Here is a 26,047-nt window from a genome sequence, read left to right on the forward strand (position 1 = left end):
AATCAGGGGCAGGGAATGACTGGATAAATAAAATCTATAGGCAACCTAGAAACCTCATTTTAGGTAAATGCCAACCTCCTCCTCCAGCACCAGAGCTGCTAAACAAGTGGTAACTTGTTGGTTTCATTGATTTTTTTTAACCTCGACCTGCCCACCTTCAGGTGGAGGAGGTGATGAGCAATGGAATGGTTAATGGTGACGAGCAAAAAGAAATAAAGGTCATGAACAAATCCACAAACTGGATAACTAAAAAGGAGAAGAAAAACTAGTAGGTATGGAAAATCCACAAACTGGATACAGAAAAATTCAGGGTTGACCATATTTGTTTTGTAAAACCTAAAGTAAATGTCCCAGGAGGGATAACAATGAAACATTTGTTATCCACAATTAAAACTTGTGTTATCCTTCTCTCATGGCCATCAAATTAGAGCTTAGCAAGTGAGGCTTGTCAGAACTCCATGCTCAAGAGCCCAGACCCTTCAAAACTGGCTGAATTAAAACCAAGTGACTTCCTGTACCCCAGTAGCCAAAATCAGAGTGTGATTGCAGTGCCCCACACTGACTTAGGTCCTGGACCCATTCTTTTGTAAAAGCTGAAGAGTAGACAAAATATGTTTGAGTTGAGAATGGGAGGATATTTCCAGACAAATAAATGAAAATGAATTGTCTCTGATTGGATTCATTCTCTCCAGGTCCTGTTACCTCCCTTCTGATGGATCCTGCATTAATACCTAGCCAGGAGACAAGCCAGAATCACAGTGAGTAGGCTGACTGGAGAGGAATGAAGCATGCAAGTTGGGGTGCTGCGGGAGAGGAACGAGAATAAGTAGCGGGGAGGGAGCCGATTGATGGTCAAGAGTTTCTGCTTGAATATTCGACTGAATATTGTTTTTGTAGAAGAATGATCCAGACATCAGGATGAAGCGTGGACTGCAGAGGAGAGAGAGATTAATAGAGGGTAATGGGTAATAGAGGTGAAATCTAAACAAAGTACCAGTCTAAAGAAGTTTGAAACCTTTTTCAAAGGTGTCTTAGAGGTATCTGGGTGTTAAGAGAAGAATTCCCCCCCCCCCCCCCAAATTGCAAGAGGCAATAGATTAGTGTCAGTTTATTTAAAAGCAAGAGAAACTGTCTAATCTCTACCTACCTTGCAACTTGTCAATAACCTACGTTCTCAACACTAATTGTCTGTGGCCACAATTTGTAACAGAAGTAAAAGCATTTTAGAGCTACACAAGTCGTAGAGTTAATATGATTTTAAAATATACGTCAAATCTGTTATAAAGTATCCTTCAAGAATGGATTTAGATATTTTTTAATGCAAAATCTTTCAGATTGTAAGGAATGGCTTTTTGTGACCTATACTTATAGATAAAGTATAATGACTTTTTTGAACTCCTGCATAGTGATTTATTCATTTACAGGAAACTTTTTGGCGAGAGAGAGAGAGAGAGAGAGAGAGAGAGAGAGAGAGAGAGAGAGAGAGAGAGAGAGAGAAAGAGAGAGAGAGAGAGGGGATGGGAAAAAAACACAAGCTCTTTAGACAAACAAGTTTGTAAGATTTATATTCCATTGCACATACATAGGTTATATACAAATTAGTGACACAAGTTGCTGCTTAATTTTCATACATTTTCTAAAATATTGTTACAGCAGCGCTTGGCCTATTAAAACATCAAGTTGAAAATGATGAGCTAAGAAGGTACAATTGCAAAACCTGCACATTCCAAGTAGGGAAACTGCCAATGCAATTCAAATGTGGCGGCAAACTTGGTGGCAGGGCAATAATAGTTACAAATTCTTACTACCGCTTTTGAGGATCTCACGGCTCCCTCATCCTTTTACTCAAAAGAAAATTTTAAAACAAAAAACCTGACAAATGTTTTAAAGAAATTTTACTCTTCTAATGCTTTGCCTAGTCACATGAAATTTACTAATAGCTATGACTTTATACAGTTAAAATATAAAAGACACCACATTTTAAAAATAAGAAAAGATTCAAAGTTATTGGTTTTAATCATAACTGAGATGAAACGTTTGAAGATATTCAACAATAAAAGCCCTGTGTGCTACTTACATAAGATTTTTTAAAAAATCAATCACTGCACAAAATACCAAGGGTGGGGATACACTGAAGTAGTAAGTCTTCTTTTAGTAATGTTTCTTCATTACTGCTCACAAATAAGTGTCTCCATGGCAAACCTGTTTTCAAAGTGCCGGATCTTGCGGCAACTGTGAACTTCACGTTTCTGAATGCCTGTGAAGAATAAGGTTACTTAATTTCAGCATTAAGTTCCTTCCTTGTTTGGAAAATTTGGGGTTTGGCCTAGTCCCAAAATCACTCTTTTTGTTGTTGTTTTTTTAAATCACCTGCAGCCAGGGAAATAGAGGGTTTTCTCTAGACCGTAAACTCACTGTGGACAGGAAACCTGTCTACCAACTCTGTTGTCTTGCACTCTCTCAAGAGCTTGCTTAGTACAATGCTCTGCACACAGGAGTGCTCAATAAATACTACTGATAAAAAGCAACACGGGCACTGGGTGGGAAGAGGGAAGTCTGAATTACTCCTAGTAGGTAAAAGCAGGTTTGGGTTAGAGAAGGTAAAGTGGAAGAGATGGTAGCCCTATTTCTGTCTGGTGAGAGCCTGTATAACACTCTTACATTAAACCATGGCCACGAAGGACAAAAGTTTCCTTGCCTTCTGGTTGGCCCCATGTCGGGGCCCTTTTGTAAATACACCTGTTTTGGAAGGGAAAATTCCCTTTTTTTAAAATTGCTTCCACGAAAACTTCTGCTTTCCCATTAGTTCTCATTCAAGATTTGCCTGTTTGGACTATAATGATCAAGGGGCTATTAACTACATCTTATCCCATCAAGGCTTGAAAAAAGTTGTTGCCAGTTTGATGCTGAAGCTAAGAGATTTGTCCCAACACCACGATTAGGAAGTGCTTCAGTCTACTCCTCCTCGAGCCTCTTGCACCATTCACTGAACAGTGCTACTCTTGCCCAAAAATAAAGTTGATTTCCTGGGCAAAAAGTGGTAATTACAGCTCCTGAAAAACCCAATCATGGAGCCGAGGCATGGTGCCATTATGACAAAGACTCTTAGGATAAGGCCACAGTGACTGGAAAAAGATGCCAACAGGTGCCCAAAACTATGTTGGCAAGTAGGACCTATTTTTTGACCACTGCTCTTGATGGTCAGAAAAGATTTGGACTGCAGGAGCACTATGCAGTCATTTTTTTTTCTCTCGTATTGTACTCTCTCAAGTGCTTAGAACACAGCTCTGCACATAGTAAGCGCTCAATGAATACCATCGATTAAGGCTTAAAAATGTTCTGCAATGACTGACTGTCACTTTAATTTCCCCATCAATTGTAAGAGATGACTTCCTTTACGCTTTTAATCAGAGCACTGTTTGACCCAAACTGCAAAGCAGAATTTTCCCATCCCTAAAGAAGCTGTCTTAGAGCTCTTACCTTTAATACCCATTTCTCTGCGCTGGAGTTTATAAGTTTCCTTGCCATGGCACATACGGTAAATATGGAAACCCAACTGATCGACGTTTTCAATGCGGTCAGTGACGACCATATGTTCATGAATCAGATAAGACTGGGGCAAATACGTTCCAGCCTACATTAAAAAGAATAAAAGTTTGAGAATAAGAATTTAAGAATAACATTTCAAAGCATTCATTTCGCATCTGAGGCAAATAAAGAAAACCCAGCCAAAGGAGTCTCCAATTTTATAACTAGGGAAAAGTTTCAAATATTGCTCTAAGACAGGTTGGCATGTGGCCCATTCAACACCAGTCTCCGGTCTGCCGTTGTGCCTAGATTCATGTAAACAATTCCTTGACCATGTAGTTAACTACGCTGCTTGCCGAGGGTGGCAGAGGCACCGTGCTGGGTCTGGGTTTGTGGCACTGGTTTTGGTAAGGGCGATGACTGCACTGGAGCAGATCTCTCTGGGAGCCCAACATGTGCCCTGGCCCCTCATTATGTAAAATGCCAGGAACCACCTTCTTTCAGTTCCAGAATCGGAAAGGCTCACTCACAGCTAAAACATTGGAGAGCAAATACTTTGATTGAATTGGGTTGATCGGAACCTTGGTATGGCCTTTGGCTTAGACTAGGTGTTGCAGAAACTAGTTCCATCCCAAACTCTGAGATCAAAGAAGTTTTACAGAGTTTGTAGTAATGCTAACTACGCTTCAGGAAAATTGAAAACACTCCATGGGTTTTTGGTGTTCTGGATATATGTGTGTGTGTGCGTGCATGTGTGTGTGTGTGTTTTAATTTGACTGAGCCACAGTCATTTCCAGGCAATGAGCTTTTCATGTTTGCACTTTGTCACTTGACCCCTCATTCACAGAATGAACTGAATCATCAACAATCGTATTTATTGAGCGCTTACTATGTGCAGAGCACTGTACTAAGCGCTTGGGAAGTACAAATTGGCAACATATAGAGACAGTCCCTGTAGACATAGAGAAGCCTTGGGGTTTTGTACAGCCGTGACGTAGCGTCTCTTATGCCCATACACATCTAGCATCCAAATGTGCTATCCAGTTTGATGATGATAACTGAACAGAGAACAGGCCTTGGGGTTGTAAGACTAAGCAGTGAGTCAAACATTCATAACAATTCTAAAGCAAGAACTAAAATCACTAAGGAAAAAGTGTTTCTAGTCTTTTACATTGCTGTCTTCAGAGTATTTGCATTTCAAATGTCTAATATAGCTGGATCAATAAAAAAGAATGATGCTGTGCATTTCATACCTTGATATTAATGAGAAGTTCCAATAAGCTCCTGGGTGGCATGACAACTGAAGTATTCAGAGGAATCACATAGCATTTGTCCAAGCTAAGATCCAGATAGGCTGTGAGTCTCTGGGGAGAAAAAGCATGTTTGGGTTTTTTTTTTCAGATCATGTTAATTCTATCAGCAAATGCATTTCTAGAAAAGATGTGTAATGTGATAGATATATAGATGTGATAGAAATATGCAAAACGGAGTACTGTATTAATCCTGAAGAATGATGAATAGTAGTATTACATGATCTTAGGATAATATATTGTTTTTAAATGAACATAAAAACCCTTCCTAAAAATGGTGCAACTCATCTAGAATACTTACAGTGCCTTTCTGCATGAGGTCAATTGTCTTGCCACCAGTGGGCATCCCTACCTTATGCATCCAAAGAGTTTACAGAAAGTGGTAAGTGGTTCAGGATGCATAGCCAATAATCAAAAGGCTCCAGGAACTTCTGAACCAAGTACGAATTAACCAAAAACAAGCTTTTAATCCTTCTCTCCCACTGACTGGCTCTGCACCTTTTGAGAAAGTCCCATGATCTCGCCTCCCCCTTGCCATTTTTTTGTATCAGACAGTGAGATATTACTTTCAAAATATTGTTGATTCATCTTAATGAAACGATATTTTTCAGATTGCTACGCGAATCTGTGACATTTATCTTTCTGGGTCAAAGACATGTTGGCACCACTTTTAAAAAATACTGGTCTAACTCTCCAAACATTGTTACTCAATTGGCAACATTCACAAACAAAATGCTCTCTAGACTTCTGGACATGAATTTTTTACCCTGTGGAAGTCATGAACAATGTTAGCTGGATCACTGTCGGCAAATTCAGGAACAGGCACACTGATGAATTCAACGTTCTCTTGCGCAAGAATTTGAATGTTTTCCTCAATCGTCTGGTAGTGGGCAGCTGGAACTTCTGCGTAGGGCTCGTTTAAGATGAAGTCATCTTTGATGTACTTTAATCCGCAATAATATACGTCGTCCTGCTAAAAGGCGTTTGAAGGAGAGTTCAAAAATTTAATAGGAGCCAAATTTCTAAAGTGTAAGCATTACTGAAGTTACCACTTTCACTCATTCAATCGTATTTATTGTGTGCTGACTCTGCGCAAAGCACTTTACTAAGCACTTGGGAGAGAACAATATAACAACAAACACATTCCCTGCCCACAATGAACTCACAGTCTAGAAGGGGAGACAGGCATTAATATAAATAAATAAGCCAATTATAGATATATACATATGTGCTGTGGGGATGGGAGGGAGGATGAATGAAGGGAGCAAGTCAGGGTGACAGAAGGGAGTGGGAGAAGAAGAGAGGAGGGCATAGTCAGGGAAGGCTTCTTGGAGGAGATGTGACTTCAATAAGGCTTTGAAGTAGGGGAGATAAATTGTCTGTCTGATAAGAGAAGGGAGGGCGTTCCAGGCCAGAGGTAGGATGTGGGCAAGAGATCGGTGGCATTAATCAATCAATCAATCAATCAATCGTATTTATTGAGCGCTTACTGTGTGCAGAGCACTGTACTAAGCTCTTGGGAAGTACAAGTTGGCAACATATAGAGACAGTCCCTACCCAGCAGTGGGCTCACAGCCTAAAAGGGGGAGACAGAGAACAAAACCAAACATACTAACAAAATAAAATAAATAGAATAGATATGTACAAGGAAAATAAATAAATAGAGTAATAAATATGAACAAACATATATACATATATACAGGTGCTGTGGGGAAGGGAAGGAGGTAAGATGAGGGGGATGGAGAGAGGAGCAAAGTGTAAGGGCTGCGTTGTAGTAAGAGAATAGCAAGGTGAAGTGGGAGGGGGGCAAGGTAATTAAGTGCTTTAAAGCCAATAGCCCTTTCTTTGCAAAATCTTTACTTTAAGACAAATATACTGATTAATTACATATCAACAGCTTATACTAGAGATCCGATCTGGGTGTGTAACCAGCTGAAAATGATTTCTGAGAAAGAGGAAGTTTAATTATTCTCCCCCCCGTTAACAGAACAAAAACAAAAGCAATCATCCATCTGGCAAAAGCTAAATTTAAAGGACCATCTCAATCCAAATAAGTAAATGCATTTAAAAATGTGCGGAGAAATTTAGAACTGCTTCTCAAAAGCTTTTTAAAGTTTTCAGGTAATTTCACTGCATGACAAAACAATTCTAGTAAGTGATCATTTTTGCTTTAAGATCTCTGTATGCATACCAGAATTACTTTCAGGGAGGTTTAGGGTTGGGAAACTTCATAATGGCTCTAGGCTATAAATTCCTTACAGGCAGGGATCATATCTGCTAATTCCTTTGTATTGTCTCGCCCAAGGGCTCAGCACAGTGTTCCGCATATGGTAAGCATTAAACAAATACCACTGATTTTATTTAAATTGAGTAATGGCTCACTCTGAAATAAGAGTAGTCTATTACAATCTCTTTTTGCTTTTCTTAAGTTTACAAGTAACACCCAGATAACCAGGTTCCTCACTTGGGCACTGAGAACTGTTTAACTGAGCAGTCCCCTGCAGATTCCTGGACTTTTGGAGTGCCAAAGGCTGGACACTTTATAGCTGCTATGGCATCTTCTGGAGGTCCATGGGTGGCCTCCCTGCTGCTTTCCAGCTGGGCTACCACTGCTAGAACTTCTCTTGATCTGGGCTGGGCAACAAAGGCCCGCTGGTTCTGGCTATCTCAGAGGCTGGGTAGACCAGGAACACAGCTCGCTCACTTGGACTGCAGAAGCTCTAGCCACAGTCTCAGTCTGGAAAGTGATAGAGGCAGTGCCAGGAGGAAAACTAAATACTCCTTCCCTTTTCTCTTTCTGCATGCTTTATTTTTAATGGTATCTCCTAAGTGCTATGTGCCAGACAGTGTATTCATTCATTCATTCATTCAATCGTAATGAGTGCTTACTGTGTTCAAAGCACTGTACTAAGCAATTGGGAAGTACAAGTCAGCAACCTATAGAGACGGTCTCTACCCCACAACGGGCTCACAGTCTAGAAAGGGGAGACAGACAACAAAACATGTAAACAGGTGTCAAAATCGTCAGGATAAATAGAATTATAGCTATATGTACATCATTAATAAAAGTGTAGTAAGCAGTGGGTTACATTCAAGATAATCGGGTCTGCATAAGGAACTGGGAGGGGTTGTAAACCAAAAGTTCCCTTCCCTCCCTTTCAGTTTCTCAGGCCCATTCTCCAGGCCCTACAGGCAGGCAACAAGACCAGAAGTTAAATGAGTAAGTGTGCGAAATCTACCTCCATGAGTCAGTTAATGGATTTTTGTGGCTGACAGTTGCAGTGCCCATGAAAATTGCAGGCAATTGACACACATTTCCCTTCCTGGTATCAGGCATAGCACGAATGGGCATACACAGTTTCCACTTGAACTGTTAATGCTTTTGAATAAAATTAAAGGGAACAACTGCTTGCCTTAAAATCCCAGTGCTACTTCATTTCTAAAACAGATTTCTGCTTATCTAGTGGGATTTCTGCTAAGCATACTTCATTTGCAAAGTTATTTGGTACTATGAGGGCGCCCACACACACACAAAAAAGGTTATTTAAACAGAGTAATCAGTGATCTGATTTCAAATGAAATCACCACCCAGACAGGATCTCAACCCCATATGGAGACACACCTCCCCTTTATTAAACTACGTAGGCAACTCTGCCTAAACCAGAACAACCAGAAGCCTACAGAAAGGGAGTTTCTCATCACTTCTCAAGAGATTTGAGCAAAATCTACAAATGATGCCATGTGGATGATATTGTATCAACTCATATAAGCATTCAGTTGCCTGTACAGCGTTCAACTCCTTGCACTACTCCCCCCTGAACATATTCCAAATCACACAAAGCATTCCTACATATCCCCAGATCTTGGAAATAGAAAGATTCCACCATTGTACGCTTGTCCAGAAGGACTCTATGTATAGCCTTGCCACAATGCTTCTATTTTTTTTTATGGTATTTACATACTTTGTGCCAGGCACTGTACTGGGCACCAGGGTAGATACAAGCTAATCAGGTTGCACAGAGTCCCTGTCCCACGTGGAGCTCACAGTCTTAATCCCCATTTTACAGATGAGGAAACTGAGGCACAGAAAAGTCAGGTGACTTGCCCAAGGTCACACAGCAGAGAAGTGATGGAGTTAGGATAAGAATCCAGGTCCTTTTGATTCCCAGGCCCGTGCTTTATCCACTAGGCCATGCTGCTTGCTGGCTCCCTTAGCCTTGACTTTTCTCTAAAAGGTTATCATGTGGAATCCCAGAATTCCCGTGACATTTCCTCAGTCCTCTATTCTTTGAGGAAAAATCCAATCCCATCTGAGTAAGAAGATGTAAACTTTTGTGGGAATGCCATCAACTTTCATTCTGTCCCTTTTTACTAAAACTTGGGCTGCAGGAAGAGTGCTTTCCTAAGATTCAGTAATAGGTTTTTCTTGAGTTATCTGAAAAGCAGTTTGTGACTCAAAATAGAAGGCAATATCCACTGTGATTTCTGCAAGGAAGATATCCTTCACACTTTTACAGTGGGAATAAACTTGTAGAATTATTGCCCAGGGATTTCACAATAGGAGAAAACTGCATGATAATGGAAAATTCTTGTTTCCTATTGAAAACCATGAGTTACACATATTCTGGTATGTACTAAATGCTTACTATGTGGAAAGGGTAGGGCTAAGCATTGGAGAGACAAAATAATCAGATCTGATGCCATCCACGTCCTCCAAAGGACTCATAGTCTAAGAGGAAGGGAGAGCTGCTATCTTATCTCCGTTTCACGGATGAGGAAACTAAGACACAGAGTGAGTAAGCAACTTGTCCAAGGTCATACGGCAGAACAGTGGCAACAGCTGGGATTAGAGCCTAGGTCTCCTGACTCTTGGCCCATACAATTTCCATAGACCCTGCTGCCGTGCGCGTGTGTATTTCATAAACCCTGGGGCTGAGCACTCTATGTACTTTTCAGGATGGACAAACCAACTGACTGGGAGGGAAGAAAGCAACTGCAATAGGGCCCCGGCATGCGAACCTTGTTCCGGCCAGTTACCCCCTGGGTCTCCAGACATCCTCCTCCCTCTGACTTAGACCGTGAGCTCCAAGGGACAGGGACTACATCCAACCTGGTTGCCTTGTATCTACCCCAGCACTTACTGCCTGGTGCAGAGTAAGCAGTTAATATTATAAAAAAAAAAGACATAATGTGTCAGAGCTACAAAGATTTTAACTGACATAGTCAAATGGTATGTAAGAAACCCAAATTGCATAAGACCCTCATTTCCAGACTGCTAAACATTAGGCAACCTTCGTTTTTTTTTCTGCATTTTGCAATGAGCTCTAGTTCTGGAGCTTATGCAGTGAGGTAAAACAGGTACCGGATATGGCAAACGTCAAGTCCAGCAGCCTAACCCAGGTTAAAGGTTAGAGGCCAAAGAAAGAAGCCAGACCCATGGCAAAAGCAGAAAACCACTCTAGTATCTAACACAGAAATGGGGGAGACTGCACTCAGATTTTTTCCACTTACCTGAAATGCAAAATATTTGTACAGGTAAGCCCCTCCAAGGACCACCCCAGCCAGCATAAATGCCAGTCCAAAACACATGCACCAGCACCAGGCTCTTCTTTGGCCAATGGGCACCACTTCCTCTGGATCCTAAATATAAAACAGAGGTCAAGGGTCAGTTCTATATCCCCATTTATTGTATCACCCCTTTCAGAATGCAAAGCATCAGTGAGTAGAGATAACCCTTGATTTACTCATATTGACGTTAGGTCACTAGAATAGAGAAGCAGCAGGGCTCAGTGGAAAGAGCCTGGGCTGAGGAGCCAGAGGTCGTGGGTTCTAATCCCGGCTCCGCCACTTGTCAGCTGTGTGAGCTTGAGCAAGTCACTTAACTTCTCTGGGCCTCAGTTCCCTCATCTTTAAAATGGGGATGAAGACTGTGAGCCCCACGGGGGACAACCTGATCACCTTGTATCTAACCCAGCGTTTAGAATAGTGCTTGGCACATATTAAGCGCTTAACAAATACCAACATTATTACTATTATTATTATTATTATTACACCAAGTGGGTGCTTGGTGCTAATACTCCTACCACCTTCCTGTAACAGAGTGAATTTTTCATAAAGAAAATTCAGAGATGCAGTAAAAATTGCAACTGAAAATTTTCTTGCACAACTATTAATGTGCTGAACCTTTCACTAACTTTTGATTTTAAGAACAATTGGCTTTGCCTCTCCCCCCTCCCCCACCCCGAGAGTTAGCTCATTATGGGCGGAGAATGTATTTGCTAATTCTGTTGTATTTTTTCTTTTAATGGTATTTGTTAAGCACTTACTATGTGCCAGGCACGGTACTGAGTGCTGGGGTAGATATAAGGTTGACAGGTTGGATATAGTCCTCGTCCTACATGGGGCTCATAGTCTTAATCCCCATTTTACAGATGAGGTAACTGAGGCACAGAGAAATTGGGTGACTAGTCCAAGGTCACACAGCCAACAAGTGGTGGAGTCAGGATTAGAACCCAGGTCCTTCTGACTCCCAGGCCTGCGGTCTATCCAGTAGGCTATACTGCTTCTCTGTTGTACTCTTTCAAACTTAGTACAGTGATCTGCACATAGTAAGTGCTCCATACATACCACTGATTGATTGATTCCTAATAGTGATTAGGACCACTATCCTGGATTGAGCCTCCTTACCACTCTCCTTGATTTAATCCTATTCCCTTCTTCAGTGTAGCCTGCACACACTGCTCAGAACGCATCACCCTCTCCTAAAAAACCTCCAGCTGACTACTTTTCTTTTCTTTTCCCTAGCTTACACTCTTCACTCCTCCCAAGCAAACCTTCTAACCATACCTTAATTGACTTTCCTGTCTCCTCTCCAATACTTATCCCAATTTAATGAACAACTCCTCTCTCCAATCCACTAATCCCAACCATCAAAGTCTTTCTAAAAAGTCATCTCAAAAAGGCTTTCCCTGATTAATTCCCACTTTCCTGGTCATATAGCATTCATGTGTGTAACTGTTAATTATTTGTTGACTTTAGCATTTATATCTATGCCTTTGGTTTTATATATTACACATCTATGAACATCTATGCCTCAGAGTACAAACTCCTTGACGACTGGGGTTGGATTTTCTTTTACTTGTGCTATATACTCCCAAATGACTACAACAGAGTTCTTCACCTCATTGAAGGTGATGAGGCAATGCCAAAATGCAAAACTGAGATTTATCAAAGATCTGAAGGCAGATTAATTTTTTCCCCACCAGAAATTCACATATTTTTCATCAACCAAAGCTATAAGGTGGTATGCAAGAAAATGCAATTCATCTCGAGGGCTGGGATGCATTTCAAACATAGATGCTTGTTGACAGCTTCATCAGGAGGACAAGCTTTGGGTTACTCCCTTGGAAACGAACCTGTAATATTACTACCCCACCCAAGCCAGAAAATCCACAGGGGAGCACTAGAGGAATATGTTATTTAGTTACTCGGCCTTTCAAGTTTTTGAGCCAACAGAGGGGGGATAGAAAAAAAAAAGGTTTCAGGATGCAAAAAAACCAGATAATATCAACAGTGGGTAGGAAGGGGTGGCAGAAAGGGGGAAGAGGAGGTGATAGAGGGCGAGAAAATGAATAATGTGGCCCTACTTAGTTCACTGGGTAATTTTCTAAGGATTAGCTAAATTGCTGATGTTGCGAAGAGCTGTGCAAACTTGTCAGCAAACCTCTGCTGGCATTTTAATTTCAAATTGATCATGCCCAGCAAGATATCCCATTTATAACTTACAAGGCTGGCACTGTCTCAAATAATTTAAAAGCCTGAATAAATGAAAAAAAAAATTTCCAAATGAGCATAAGAAAAGAAACATCTCTCAACACATTTTAATTTGGTTGGGGAAAAATTGCCTCTTCTAATCTTGTAGGGAGTTGAGGTGATGAGGGATCCCAAGTCAGGGCCTGTATGAGCCTATGTTCAACTTGCCTGCTGAGTAATACCTCTGGTGAGGTCCGGGAAAAGAGTTAGATATTAAGTGAGACCAGCCAACCTCACTTCACTCCATGGTAAATAGCCAAAAAGACCCATCTGAGAATGACAAGCTGATGACTGGATTTTTGAACTTTGGACCGAATTGTTTTGTTGCTTGCATCCTCTTATTAGTTCCAGTTTACTTTTCAGCCATGTAATTAATCCAGTGATAGTAACACTGATCACTGAATTATTTTTAAAACAACCTCATTTATGTCTAGTTTAAAAATAGGGTTTCCTTGTATTTCTTCCTATTTGCTCCCAGACTCCCCCACCTTTCCAGGATTGGATACACATGTCCAACTGTTCCTGCCTCCTTCCTCCCTCCCCATTCGTGACACATTTATCCAGGTGTATCCCTGAAAGGGAAGACCAAAGGCCATCACGAAGAGTCATGGCCGTTTCGCTTTGACCTTCTCTTCTGTATCCACCTCAACTTCGGCACAACAGCAAGGACATGGAAAATGGCAGTCCCTCAAGATATTATATGGAGGGATTGAAAATGGAAGCAGTCTTAATACTATCCTTATGATAGTGATGTTATATTGGTAGAGCTTACGTAAGGGCTGTATAACCACTGTCCCTAATCTACTCCAAGTCTCAGTGCAGGGACTGTCCCCAATTTAAAATGGGGGCTCTGTGGTGAAGAGGGAGTAGGTAACTTGTTTAAGGTCTTCCAAACAGAGATCACCCACTCCGGCAGTTGCAGTGCTGGGAACAGAACTCCTCTCTAAAGACATCCTAATCCAGCACTCCCTTAACCCCTATGCAATGTCAGAGCCCTTATCTGCTTAGTCTCTGTTTCACACAAACCTCACTGAAAAATGTGTTCATTCATTCATTCAATCATATTTATTGAGCGCTTACTGTGTGCAGAGCACTGTATTAAGTGCTTGGGAAGTACAAGTTGGCAACGTATGGAGACGGTCCCTACCCAACAACGGGCTCGCACTTTTTTGTGCCAAGTGAAGAATAAATGAAAGATAAATTCAGTAACCGCATTTCCATTAGCTAAAGGTTGGGCCCCCTCTGCTGACTCCCTGCAGTTTTTTCAGTGAAACATTTCCAATTAAAAATCACAACTACAGTCTGTAAATAGTAAAAACTTAAACCCCAACCTAATGGGTTTCTTCATATCCTCCAGCTCTCCCCTCTAAATTCTTGTTTTTTTTATAAGAGAAAGAATCTGAGTACATTTTTTTTTTCAAAGTGTGCAGATAAATTACTTCTCTTATCATAAGAGATGGGCTTGAATCCTTCAGGAGCTTGAACTCTTTGGGACAAAAGCAATACATGTAACAGTACTGTGTCCTTGTCTTAACAACAACAACAAAAATTCACTTATAAAAATGTCCCATAAAGAGCAGTTAAAATAAGGGCAAAGTGAGTAAAAATAATCTCATGCTATTTATTATTTATTGCATTTAATAAATGGTACTCTTATGAAGAGCGATAACACAGAGGAATAGCTTATATATTTGAAAAATGTGATTTATTTTGCTTTTAAATGATTCACTTCATTTAGAGATTAAAAAATACGGTTAGCCGAATCAGTCAGTGAATCCCAATGAGTATCCGATGTACTCAGTCAAGGAGCACGATGCGTTTTCCAGCTTTTCCTGGATGTACCATATGTCCTTTGAAGGGGTCAGCATACCAGCTGACAAACTGCACTTTAGGCTTTTCCACTTTCTGCCCTGCCCCTCCTGAGGCCCTCCCTGCTTCCATATTCGGCGGGGACGAGGGGAGAGGGAAGGGGGCAAAACCAATCTCTCATCCTATCCCGACTGGATTACTGCATCAGCCTCCTCTCTGATCTCCCATCCTCCTGTCTCTCCCCACTTCAGTCTATACTTCACACTGCTGCCCGGATCATCTTTGTGCAGAAACGCTCTGGGCATGTTACTCCCCTCCTCAAAAATCTCCAGTGGCTACCAATCAACCTACACATCAGGCAAAAACTCCTCACTCTCAGCTTCAAGGCTGTCCATCACCTTGCCCCCTTCTACCTCACCTCCCTTCTCTCCTTCTCCAGCCCAGCCCGCACCCTCCGCTCCTCTGCCGCTAACCTCCACACTCGTTCTCGCCCGTCCCGCCGTCGACCCCCAGCGCACATCCTCCCCCTGGCCTGGAATGCCCTCCCACCGCACATCCGCCAAGCTAGCTCTCTTCCTCCCTTCAAAGCCCTACTGAGAGCTCACCTCCTCCAGGTGGCCTTCCCAGACTGAGCCCTCTCCTTCCTCTCCCCCTCCTTCCCCTCCCCATCCCCCCCGCCTTACCTCCTTCTGTATACATGTATATATGTTTGTACATATTACTCTATTTTACTTGTACATATTCTATTTATTTTATTTGGTTTATGTTTTGTTTTGATGTCTGTCTCCCCCTTCTAGACCGTGAGCCCGCTGTTGGGTAGGGACCGTCTCTATATGTCGCCAACTTGTACTTCCCAAGCGCTTAGTACAGTGCTGTGCACACAGTAAGCGCTCAATAAATACAATTGAATGAATGAACCTTCTGAATTCCAACAAGCTGGAGGGGGCATTTGGGAAATGGAGGGTGTGGGGTATGTGTAGCCAACTCCTCCCTCCCGCTGCTCCCCAAGGCAATAGCTATCAATCAGCCAGAATCTTGGGCCCTCTGGGAGGTATGCAGAGGTTACAAGTGAGCATTCTCCCTGCTCAAGACCCGCTACTTTCCAGGCTTAACTCATGCAAATCCCTCTAAATGGCTAAGGAGTCAGCCGTCACTGGTGCCATTGAGGCCCAAGTTGAATCAGTGAGATGTTTTTCAATTTGTAATTATTAGATTTGCCGTGCACAAATATGACCGTAATTAGATAAGATGATTTTCACTGCAGGAATGATAGAGAGCCTCTAATTTAATTAGATTATTTATGGAAATATGCACCATTCAACTCACAGGAGATTATCTGTGCAGGCACTCAGTCATTTTGATTTCTATTTGGGCCTCCTCTCCCAAGGGTAGAAACACTGAGGAATGGGAACTTGATAGAAGGCAGACATTAGCACTCATTATCCACTCAGCGTTTGGTCAGGGTCAGAATCCGCAACCGTAAGCTCCCGCCACACCAGGACAGCAAGCCCAGGCACACACTTTTTATTTTCTAAAGTCACAGTACGGACCTGCATTCTCCCCATTTGCCCATTAGTGAGACTGCTAGTCTGAGTTAAGCTGGACTAGTAAGCAAAAGAACATCCTCTCTCTGTTTCATTTCTTGCTTAAAAGCAGGGGTGGGACTACCATTGAGACCATCACAGGGGCTCTATCATTCATTCATTCATTCAATCGTATTTATTGAGTGCTTACTGTGTGCAGAGCACTGTACTAAGCGCTTGGGAAGTACAAGTTGGCAACATATAGAGATGGTCCCTACCCAACAGTGGGCTCATAGTCTAGAAGGGGGAGACAGACAACAAAACATATAAACAAAATAAAATAAATAGAATAGTAAAGATGTACGAGTAATATCCTGAGATAGATGAGAGGAGAAGGGGTGGTAAGGAGTGCAAGTGGCCAAGTGGGCCTCTTTTCTTGGCATGGAGACCAAGTCTTGCCAGTGTGGAATAAGTGGGGATGGTGGGAGCCATTTCCACTTTGGCATCTGGAGGCAGAGAGAACAGGTGCAGCAAAGAGGAAGATCCAGGTCCGTAGCTGCTATGCTCCCTCTCGCTCTATCTCCCTTCCCCCAGTTACGTGAGAGACAAATTTCTTAACAGAATGACCCCATAGTATGGAAGGGGAAAAGAGAACACTTAAAGCATCACTTGAAATATTTAGCTGTTATTGGTTTAGGTTAATTCAGAAAAAACACGCAACTAAACCTGGGAAACAAAGTGAGTTTAAATTGAAGTTCAGAAAGGTTGGTTTGCTTAGTGCAGGGATCTGCACAGAGTAAGCGCTTAATAAACGTAATTGTCTGAGAAATAGAACTGTAAAGCTTCAATCTGAGATAACTGGTTCTGGCTAAAATGCCTCAAATGTAATGTCACTTTAAGAAAAAAGTGAAGGAAGATGATTTTTAGATGGACTCTGCCAACAATGAGACTGCACCAAGGAATGTGAGTGTCTTTGAGAATCTCTTGCCCACTACATCCATGAAAATAGAGTAGTGCACCGTCTCTCTGTCCTCTTGCCATCCAGTGTAGGCACAGTTCAGAAATCAGCATTTAAGAGGGGAAAGTTCTGGCCCACTGCCAGCAGGACATACACTTGAGTTTTTTGGGCAGTAGCGGGGATGGTTTGTCCTTAGTCACCTTTCATTCTGTCCCCGTGCCCGGTGGCATGTGTCGCGAAACAGCTGGGAGGAAGGACAACTATAGCTATGCTCACAGAGCAGAACCTCTCCAACACCTTAACGGCAGCAGTCACACATATACACAAATCCAAAAATGTTCTGAAAATCTGAAAACTCATACACTTTGAGGCAAAATCCCCTATTTATCATTGGCTCAACATCAGAAGAAGCAAATTTGTAACATACGGTCCGGAATTTCCCTAAATTGAGACAACCCTAGGCTATGCTTAGTGATTTCAAATGGATTTAGCAAGTTTTCAAAGGGATAACGAAGACTGTTTTATCATTATGAATTACATGCCTGTCAAGAAAGAAGTTCTGTATTGGAATGTTTTTTTTCCCTTATGTTTTCCAAAGGCAAGAACACGACCTATCGGAATGCCACTGTCTCTTCCCCAACTTACTGACATTAAAATGGTTGAACTTAGCTACAGGAGATTTCCTAAAAATAATTATTATTATGATGATATGCTAAGCACCATGCTAAGTACCAGTATAGGTACAAGTTGGGTTGGACACAGTCCCTGTCCCACATGGGGCTCACAGTGTAGAGGAGAGGAAAAGCAGGTATTAAACCCCATTTTACAGATGAGGAAACTGAAGCACAGAGAAGTTACGTGCATTGCCCAAGGCCACAGAACAGACAAGTGGCATAACTGGGATTAAAACCCACGTTCTCTGACTCCCAGCCCTGTGCTCTTTCCATGAGGCTATATTCTTACGCTGCTAAAGAGGCAGCACGAAGACTCTGCATGCTACTGTAGAAATAATATCAGTTGTTAGGAAACATAATAATGAGGAACAGAGGGCCAGTGTTTTATGTTTCTCAAAACTGAAGCTTCAAATTTGCTGGTCAATTTTCAAACCTTAACGCCAAAAATCCTTTCAACTTATGACTACTATTTTGGATAAAAATGTGCTTTCAATTTCCCCATTTGCAAGTGGGAGTTTTCTAAATGTATTCTGTTTCACAGCTTACTGATTTTTTGTTGTTCACAAGTTTAACTACTTTTATAATTGTGGTATTATGTGGCACATTTACTCTGCGCCAAGAGCCGTACTAAGTATTGGGTTGATATAAGATAATGAGGTCAGACAGTCGAAGTAGTAAGGAGAACAGGCATTTTCTCATTTTACAAAGGAGGAAACTTGAGACCCAGGGAAGTGAAGTGACTTGACCTTTTCCACAACCTGCCTCTGGCCTGGAACTACCTCCCCCTCTCTCCTTCCCCATAGCCAACAGACCATCACTCTCCCCACCTTCTAAACCTTTTAAAAATCACATCTCCTCCAAGAGGCCTTCCCTAAGCCCTCATTTCCCTTACTTCCTCTCTCTTCTATGTCACCCTTGCACTTGGATTTGTACCCTTTATTCAAACCACCTTCAGCCCCACCACAATTATGCACATATCCATAATTTACATTAATGTCTGTCTCCTCTAGACTGAAAACTCCTAATCGTCAGGGACCGTGTCTACCACCTCTCTTGTACGGTACTCTTCCAAGCGCTTGGTATAGTGCTGTACACACAGTAATCATTCGATAAATACGACTGATTGGCCAAGTTCACTCAGCATTTATGTGGCAGAGCCGGGATTGATACCCAAGTCTTCTGATTCCCAGACCCTGTGCTCTTTCCGCTAGATGACACTGCTTCATGTATTTTACACTGAATTTGTAGCCATGTTTATAAAATGGCTATTGTGTTGTATGGGATGGCCACAAAGCAGCATAAACAGCAGAATAGAATCAGGGGGGGATTTTGTTTCCCAAGTCTTAAAAAGACAGACACATAACGTTTGTATTTTCTTATTTCCCACACTCACTGTAAAAGCCTAACCACAAGAAGTCTGGATTGATAAACCAATCTGTGAATCACCAATTGTTCCAAACTTACATAGCTTACTTTAAACAAGGTACCTAGTACAGGATCTTGGGCATGAGAGGTGTCAAATAATATGAAAACCTCACTAATTTGGACTAAAAGAGCAGGGTTCCAGTTTGATTCAGGGAAAAGTCTGAATTGTACGGTATTTTTTAAAGTAGTTTTACCATACATTGTTGGTGTGTGTGTGCACACGCGTCTGCGCATGCCATGCATGCACAGTTTTACCTGTGTGTCTATGCTAGCAGTAGGCTGGGGTTTAACTTCTTGGTGTTTTCACCAGCCTTTTTCTCTCTCAGGCTCTGTTAATCTTCCTTGGGCAGATCGAGATTCAGGTACTCTGATTTACTGCCTCTGCTTATCGCCCTGCCTGTAACATAACTGAGACTTTGCTAACCATCTTGTGGATCAAACATTTATTTTCTTGGATCAAAGCTTGAGTTCCTTTGGCAGAAGTAGAAGGGCAAAGAGTAGGATGAGTACTGATCCAGATTATCATGGATTCCCTGTTAATCTATTTACCTCTAGACTGTAAACTCATTGTGGGTAGGGAAATGTCTACGTACTCTGTTGTACTCTGCTTAGTAAGTGCTCAATACCACTGACTGATTGAGCACTTGCTCAATAAATACCACTGATTGATTAATTGAGCATTTGCTGTGTGCAGAGCACTGAACTTAAGTGCCTGGGAGAGAGTTTTATTGTACTCGTATTCTAACTATGGAATAGATTAAGAACAATGTAGCCCAAAAGGTAGCAACAAGCCTGTCTAGTTAATTTGGTAAACAAATTTAGGAAGTATCTTTGGGAAAAAATAATTACTCTTCTCTGTTTCTGGGAGCTTGGATTGTAAGGATCCCTTCTGAATTTTCCTTAGATGTGCTTACTGTCCTGTACTTGACCATGACTCTGCAAAGGAGCAGCGTCTATTTCACCTTTGGGGAAAATGCTCAGGAAGATCTCCTTTATATGCTGCTTGAAGAGAAAGGTAGGCAGGAAAGGGCAGGCAAATTATAAGTATTAACAAAGAGTACCACTCCCACGGGGAAGGACATTCATCTAGGAGACAAGTAATCTCCAGTATAGTTGTTTTTTTTTAATCTCCCATTCTCCATTTTCATGCCAAGAATGCTTTTTGAATGAAAAAAAATGCATGTATTTTGATATGTTGGGGGGGATTAAAAAGGATGAATTAAATACACAATCACTTTCTTGCTGCAGCTAAATTAAACTGGGTGCTGATTTCAGGCAGTGGGTAAAGAGGTGTGAGATAGTGATGTTCAGCATAATATCCTCAAATGTCAATTCACAGCAGTAGTGAACTTTTACAGTTCCTCTGAGACTCCTCCTGCACGGGGGAGGACTGCCAGGGGGAAATGGGTGGGTAAGAAAGAGCTCCTTCCGTATTTTCCTGCTACCTACTTCAGGGAACCTGGGCAGTGATAGATGGGTTAGAGAAAGCTGCCAGGATACATGGTGACCGTAACTGATGCAATTTATTTTTTATCCCCAACTCTCTCACTCCTTTCCCCACTTTTCTTCTTTTACCGCTTCCCTTTGCAGCAATCACAACATTAAAAATCACTGACAAATCAAAGCAATGGTATAAGAAGCTAATTAAAAAAAAAAACCACACCTGGAGAAGCAGGTTTAATGGAAAGAGCGTGGGCCTGGGAATCAGTGGACCTGGCTTCTAATCCCTGCTCCACCACTTGTCTGCTATGTGACCTTGGGCAAGTCACTTCACTTCTCAGTGCCTCAGTTACATTATCTGTAAAATGGGGATTTAAGACTGTGAGCCCCAAGTGGGACATGGATTGTGTCCAACCTGATTACCTTGCATCCACCCCAGTGCTTAGTAAGCTGCCTGGCACATAGGAAGCTTTTAACAAATACCATTTAAAAAAAAAAAATCTGCCACCATTTCCCCCCCACGCCGCCCCGGTTTGTCAATATACATTTTGGATTTCTGAAGATTTGCTGCCTATCTACATATTGCTCTAAGTATAGTGAATTTTCAAGGTTTCAAACTTTCAAGCAGCCCGCAGAAGTGCTTGGGTCTAAATGCTGAAGCAATATTTTGCGACCAGTGGAAAAAGAGCTTTCTGGTCTTTCTGCAGGAGTTGGCTGAATCTGCCAATTCACTGATTACCACTGTAGTTTTAAAGCAGGGTTCAGCCCACACAGTATTTTCCTTTTGATGCCTGTCTTTTAGAGGCTTTTTCTCAGCTCAGAGCTATATTGGGTCACTGTTTTATAGATGCTTTCAACCACAAGTCTGAAGATGGTATACCTTAAGATACCTTCAGAGGCTCTCGAGAAGAGGGTCAGGGTTACAGAAACAATGAGATTTAAAGCTTCCTTACCAATGGGAATCCAAGAGTTTCCGAAGGTATCCCATAGCACTAAAGCAGACCTTTAGCCCGGAGTGACAGTGACATCATAGGGTGTTTTTTTTTTCCTCCTGGGGGGGAAATAGGGTTGGGGGAAGAGAAGGGACGGGAGTGTTGGGTGTGGCTTGTGTATATGTCATTAAATATTGATAGAGGGTTTTTTTGTGCTCACAGATTAGACTCTTTGCTGTACTGTTTCCATTTGAAAATGAATAGGCATCATATTCTGTGCACTAGACAAAGTGCAGCTAAAACAAAGCTAATGTGGAGATTTGTAAAAGAGTTGCTGCCTGTCTATATTGTGCATTTCAAGCATGATGTTCGCTCTTTTTAGGGTATTCATGGAAATCACAGACACTAGAAATCCTTCAACCCATTTAAGGAGGAGAGTTGTTACTATTTCAAGGCAAGTCACCGGTAATTAAATTAGTTCTCAGAGTGTGTATTTGAAGCACTCTCTTATACAAAGAAAAATTTGAAATGCTGTTGAATCAATACGGTATACTCCTAGCTGAACAGGTACTTGTAACTGGCAAATTCTGTAGCAAATGAGACCAGATATAGAATAGTAAAACACATCCCTGTGCTCTATGTTAAAGCAGTTTTTGAGTCCCTTAATCATTAAAGGGTACGGGAAAACTAATTTGTAACATGACTAATTTGGAAGTAACGCGATTTTGAATTACAGAGGTGCACAAAAACCTCCAACAGCAATAACATTTTTATAGAGTGATTTTTTTGCAACCTAGGAGCGGAGAAATCGCTCTCACTCGTTTCTCTTTTGGCGACTGTCTCGGCGCAGTTACTAAGTGATAGGCACGATATATATTTCTTAAAGCCATGGGTTTCTCATCGGTACCGGATGGTTCATTTTGGGTACCGGTTGCGGTCCAAACCAAATGCTTCCCGCCGTTATAAACCCCTGGAAACGAAGGGGTTGTAATGGAAATACAGACAAATCCCAAATAACGTATTAGGCCGAACTATTTATTGCAGTAAACATAATTAGAGGCGGAGGTATCCGATTTCTCATTTTCTGTTTCGGTACTTATCCTGCCACTTTTTTTTTTTTTTGCGTTGTGTTTTGTAAATCCAAAGCCGGTTTCTACAAACACTCGCTTCAACCCTTGCAGTCATGTTACCGCTGACCTTTGGCATAAACGATTTTGTTTTCATTCTACGAACAGGCAGCTCCTTGCTCCAGCCAGGATGCCTCGCCTCCCCCACAGTTAACTTTAGCTGCCGGCCAGGATCGGAGCCCAGGCTAGGAAGGTAAAGTGGGAAAAGCTTTCGATAGCCTTCAAGGCCCTACTGAGAGCTCACCTCCTCCAGGAGGCCTTCCCAGACTGAGCCCCTTCCTTCTTCTCCGTCCCCCTCTCCATCCCCCCCCACTCCTTCCCTTCCCTACAGCACCTGTATATATGTTTGTACATATCTATTACTCTATGTATTTATTTTACTTGTACCTATCTATTCTACTTATTTTCTTTTGTTAGTATGTTTGGTTTTGTTCTCTGTCTCCCCCTTCTAGACTGTGAGCCCACTGTTGGGTAGGGACTGTCTCTATTACTTCCCAAGCGCCCCACTCCTCCCTTCCCCACAGCACCTGTATATGTTTGTACATATTTATTACTCTATTTATTTTACTTGTACCTATTCTACTTATTTTCTTTTGTTAGTATGTTTGGTTTTGTTCTCTGTCTCCGCCTTCTAGACTGTGAGCCCACTGTTGGGTAGGGCCTGTCTCTATATGTTGCCAGCTTGTACTTCCCAAGCGCTTAGTACAGTGCTCTGCACACAGTAAGCTCTCATTAAATACGATTGATTGATTGATTAGAGGCTTACTGGCCCTGGATTCTATCGTCATCATCATCATCATGAATCGTATTTATTGAGCGCTTACTATGTGCAGAGCACTGGACTAAGCGCTTGGGAAGTACAAATTGGCAACATATAGAGACAGTCCCTATCCCAACAATCAATCAATCAATCGTATTTATTGAGCGCTTACTATGTGCAGAGCACTGTACTAAGCGCTTGGGAAGTACACGGTTCGGCTCAAAACGAAAGTAAGGAAGAAACCGAGGGTTGGGCTGGCTCTACTGTCAGCCATCTTAGAAAGATGATTTATAAGGGGAAGGAAGTGACAAACGGGCTGTTTAGGTTGGGTGTCCTCTCTAGAAACGCGTCCTCGCAGGACTCCCCCCCCCCCCCAACCCAAGGCAGGCACAAAAGCGCCCGGGCTCTGGCCCGCTCTTTAAATCTCATTTCATTGTCTCCCAAATGAGGCTTGGCGGCTGATCTCCAGCCCGGGTCCCCCACCCGCATCGCCTTCCAAAGCAGCGAGAGGCTGGAGGAGGAGGGGGCCGGAGGAGAAATAACGATGGTATCTGTGCCAAGCAACTGGGCCCGGTTGGGGCCCAGACCTCCTCGACTGTGGCTTTGGCCCCCTGCGCCCTCCCTCCCTCTCTTCCGCCCGCACCGTCGCCCCTGTTCTGTAACTGTCTCTCTATGTTGCCAGCTTGTACTTCCCAAGCGCTTAGTGCAGTGCTCTGCATACAGTAAGCGCTCAATAAATACGACGGATTGATTGATAAGAGGCTTACATGCCCTGGCTTCTATCCCTAGCTCTTCTGTAACTGTCTCTCTATGTTGCCAGCTTGTACTTCCCAAGCGCTTAGTGCAGTGCTCTGCACACAGTAAGCGCTCAATAAATACGACGGATTGATTGATAAGAGGCTTACATGCCCTGGATTCTACCCCTAGCTCACCCTAGCTGGGGAGCCCCGTCCTCAGTTGCCTCCTGCCCCCCATCCCTGCCCCAACCTTGCAGTCCACCACGGAGACGAGGTCCGGGGGGATGATGAGCGCCTCCTCGCCGCTCGCCGCCTCCTCCTTCTTGGCCTCCTTCTGGGCCAGGGCCGAGTTAAAGGCCACCTTGACCATGGTGCGGGCCTGTCTGTCCCCTTCCCGGCGGGCGGCTGCGGTGGCGGACTGCTGCTGCTCGCTCCCCCGGGCTCCGGTTGGGGCTGGGGTTGGGCCTGGGCTGGGTGTGCGGGGGCCGAGGGCGGGGAAGGGGAGGGATCCTCCTCCTCCCCTCCTCCTCCTCTTCCACTCCTCCTCCTCCTCCTCCTCCTCCTCCTTCTCTCCTCCTCCTCCTCCTCCTCCTCCTCCTCCTCCTCCTCCTTCTCCTTCTCCTTCTCCTTCTCCTTCTCCTTCTCCTTCTCCTCCTCCTCCTCCTCCTCCTCCCCCTCCTCCCCCTCCCCCCCCCCAGGGGCAGGACCTCATCTCCCTCAGCCCCTCCAGGCCCGCAGAGAACCCCCAGGACGTGGGAAACTCCAGCTGCGATAATAATAACGATGATGATGATGGTATTTCTCAAGCGCTTACTATGTGCCAGGCACTGTACTACCTGCTGGGGTAGATGATAATAATGTAATGATATTTGTTAAGCACTTACTATGTGCCAGGCACTGTACTGCGTGCTGGGATAGATAATAATAATGTAATGATATTTGTTAAGCGCTTACTATGTGCCAGGCACTGTACTACGTGCTGGGGTAGATAATAATAATGTAATGATATTTGTTAAGCGCTTACTATGTGCCAGGCACCGTACTACGTGCTGGGGTAGATAATAATAATGTAATGATATTTGTTAAGCGCTTACTATGTGCCAGGCACTGTACTACGTGCTGGGGTAGATAATAATAATGTAATGATATTTGTTAAGCACTTTGTGCCAGGCACTGTACTAAGTGCCGGGGTAGATAATAATAATAATGATATTTGGTAAGCACTTACTTTGTGCCAGGCACTGTACTAAGTGCCAGGGTAGATAATAATAATGATGATGTTTGGTAAGCGCTTACTTTGTGTCAGGCACTGTACTAAGTGCCGGAGTAGATAATAATAATAATAATGATGATGATATTTGTTAAGTGCTTACTATGTGCCAGGCACTGTACTAAGTGCTGGGGTAGATAATAATAATAACGATATTTGTGCCAGGCACTGTGCTAAGTGCCGGGGTAGATAATGATAATAACGATATTTGTTAAGTGCTTACTTTGTGCCATGCACTGTACTAAGTGCCGGAGTAGATAATAATAATGATATTTGTTAAGTGCTTACTTTAACAAATGCCAACATTATTATTATTAAGCACAGTTCTAAGTGCTGGCGCTGGGGTAGGTACAAGGAAATCAGGTTGTCCCACGTGGGGCTCGAAGTCTTCATCCCCATTTTACAGAGGAGGTAACAGGCAAAGAGACGTTAAGTGGCTGTCACACAGCTGATAAGCAGCAGAGTTAGGATTAGAACCCATGACCTCTGACTCTCAAGCCCGGGCTCTTTCCACTCTCACGCTGCTTCTCTAATAATAATAATAATAATGGTGATGATGGTATTTGTCAAGCGCTTACTATGTGCCGGGCATTGTACTATGTGCCGGGGTAGATGAAATTTAATCAGGTGGACACAGTCCACATCCCACGTGGGGCTAACACTCTTAATCCCCATTTTATAGGTGAGGTAGCTGAGGCACAGAGAAATTAAGCGATTTCCCCACGGTCGCAAGCAGACAAAG

General features: G+C 42.7%; 1 protein-coding gene across 2 annotated transcripts; it reads right to left on the bottom strand.

Annotated features, from left to right (window-relative positions):
• Nucleotides 1-1,548: 1,548 nt before the first annotated feature.
• Nucleotides 1,549-24,489, bottom strand: ITM2B (integral membrane protein 2B). Of its 2 annotated transcripts, none has more exons than XM_038761588.1 (6): nucleotides 24,286-24,489; nucleotides 10,350-10,478; nucleotides 5,605-5,808; nucleotides 4,782-4,892; nucleotides 3,481-3,634; nucleotides 1,549-2,257 (listed from the first exon to the last, which is right to left on the bottom strand). In XM_038761588.1, exons 1-6 carry the CDS (start codon nucleotides 24,403-24,405, stop codon nucleotides 2,169-2,171), a joined length of 807 nt encoding a protein of 268 aa, XP_038617516.1. In that variant the 5' UTR covers nucleotides 24,406-24,489; the 3' UTR covers nucleotides 1,549-2,168. The 2 variants fall into 2 exon arrangements, with proteins under 2 accessions (XP_038617516.1, XP_038617515.1); XM_038761587.1 differs by having other exon boundaries at nucleotides 5,605-5,811; nucleotides 24,286-24,486.
• Between the last annotated feature and the right edge of the window lie 1,558 nt (nucleotides 24,490-26,047).

The sequence above is a fragment of the Tachyglossus aculeatus genome, chromosome 20 (genome assembly GCF_015852505.1).
Source record: "Tachyglossus aculeatus isolate mTacAcu1 chromosome 20, mTacAcu1.pri, whole genome shotgun sequence".
Taxonomy (NCBI): domain Eukaryota; kingdom Metazoa; phylum Chordata; class Mammalia; order Monotremata; family Tachyglossidae; genus Tachyglossus; species Tachyglossus aculeatus.

Excerpts from the sequence above, each read along its gene's own strand:
- ITM2B (XM_038761587.1), bottom strand. The coding sequence starts at position 24,405 with ATGGTCAAGGTGGCCTTTAACTCGGCCCTGGCCCAGAAGGAGGCCAAG. Across the intron at positions 10,479-24,285 it reads TCTCCGTGGTGGACTGCAAG|GATCCAGAGGAAGTGGTGCC; the intron begins GTTGGGGCAGGG and ends TTTTATATTTAG. Across the intron at positions 2,258-3,480 it reads CAGAGAAATGGGTATTAAAG|GCATTCAGAAACGTGAAGTT; the intron begins GTAAGAGCTCTA and ends TATTCTTCACAG.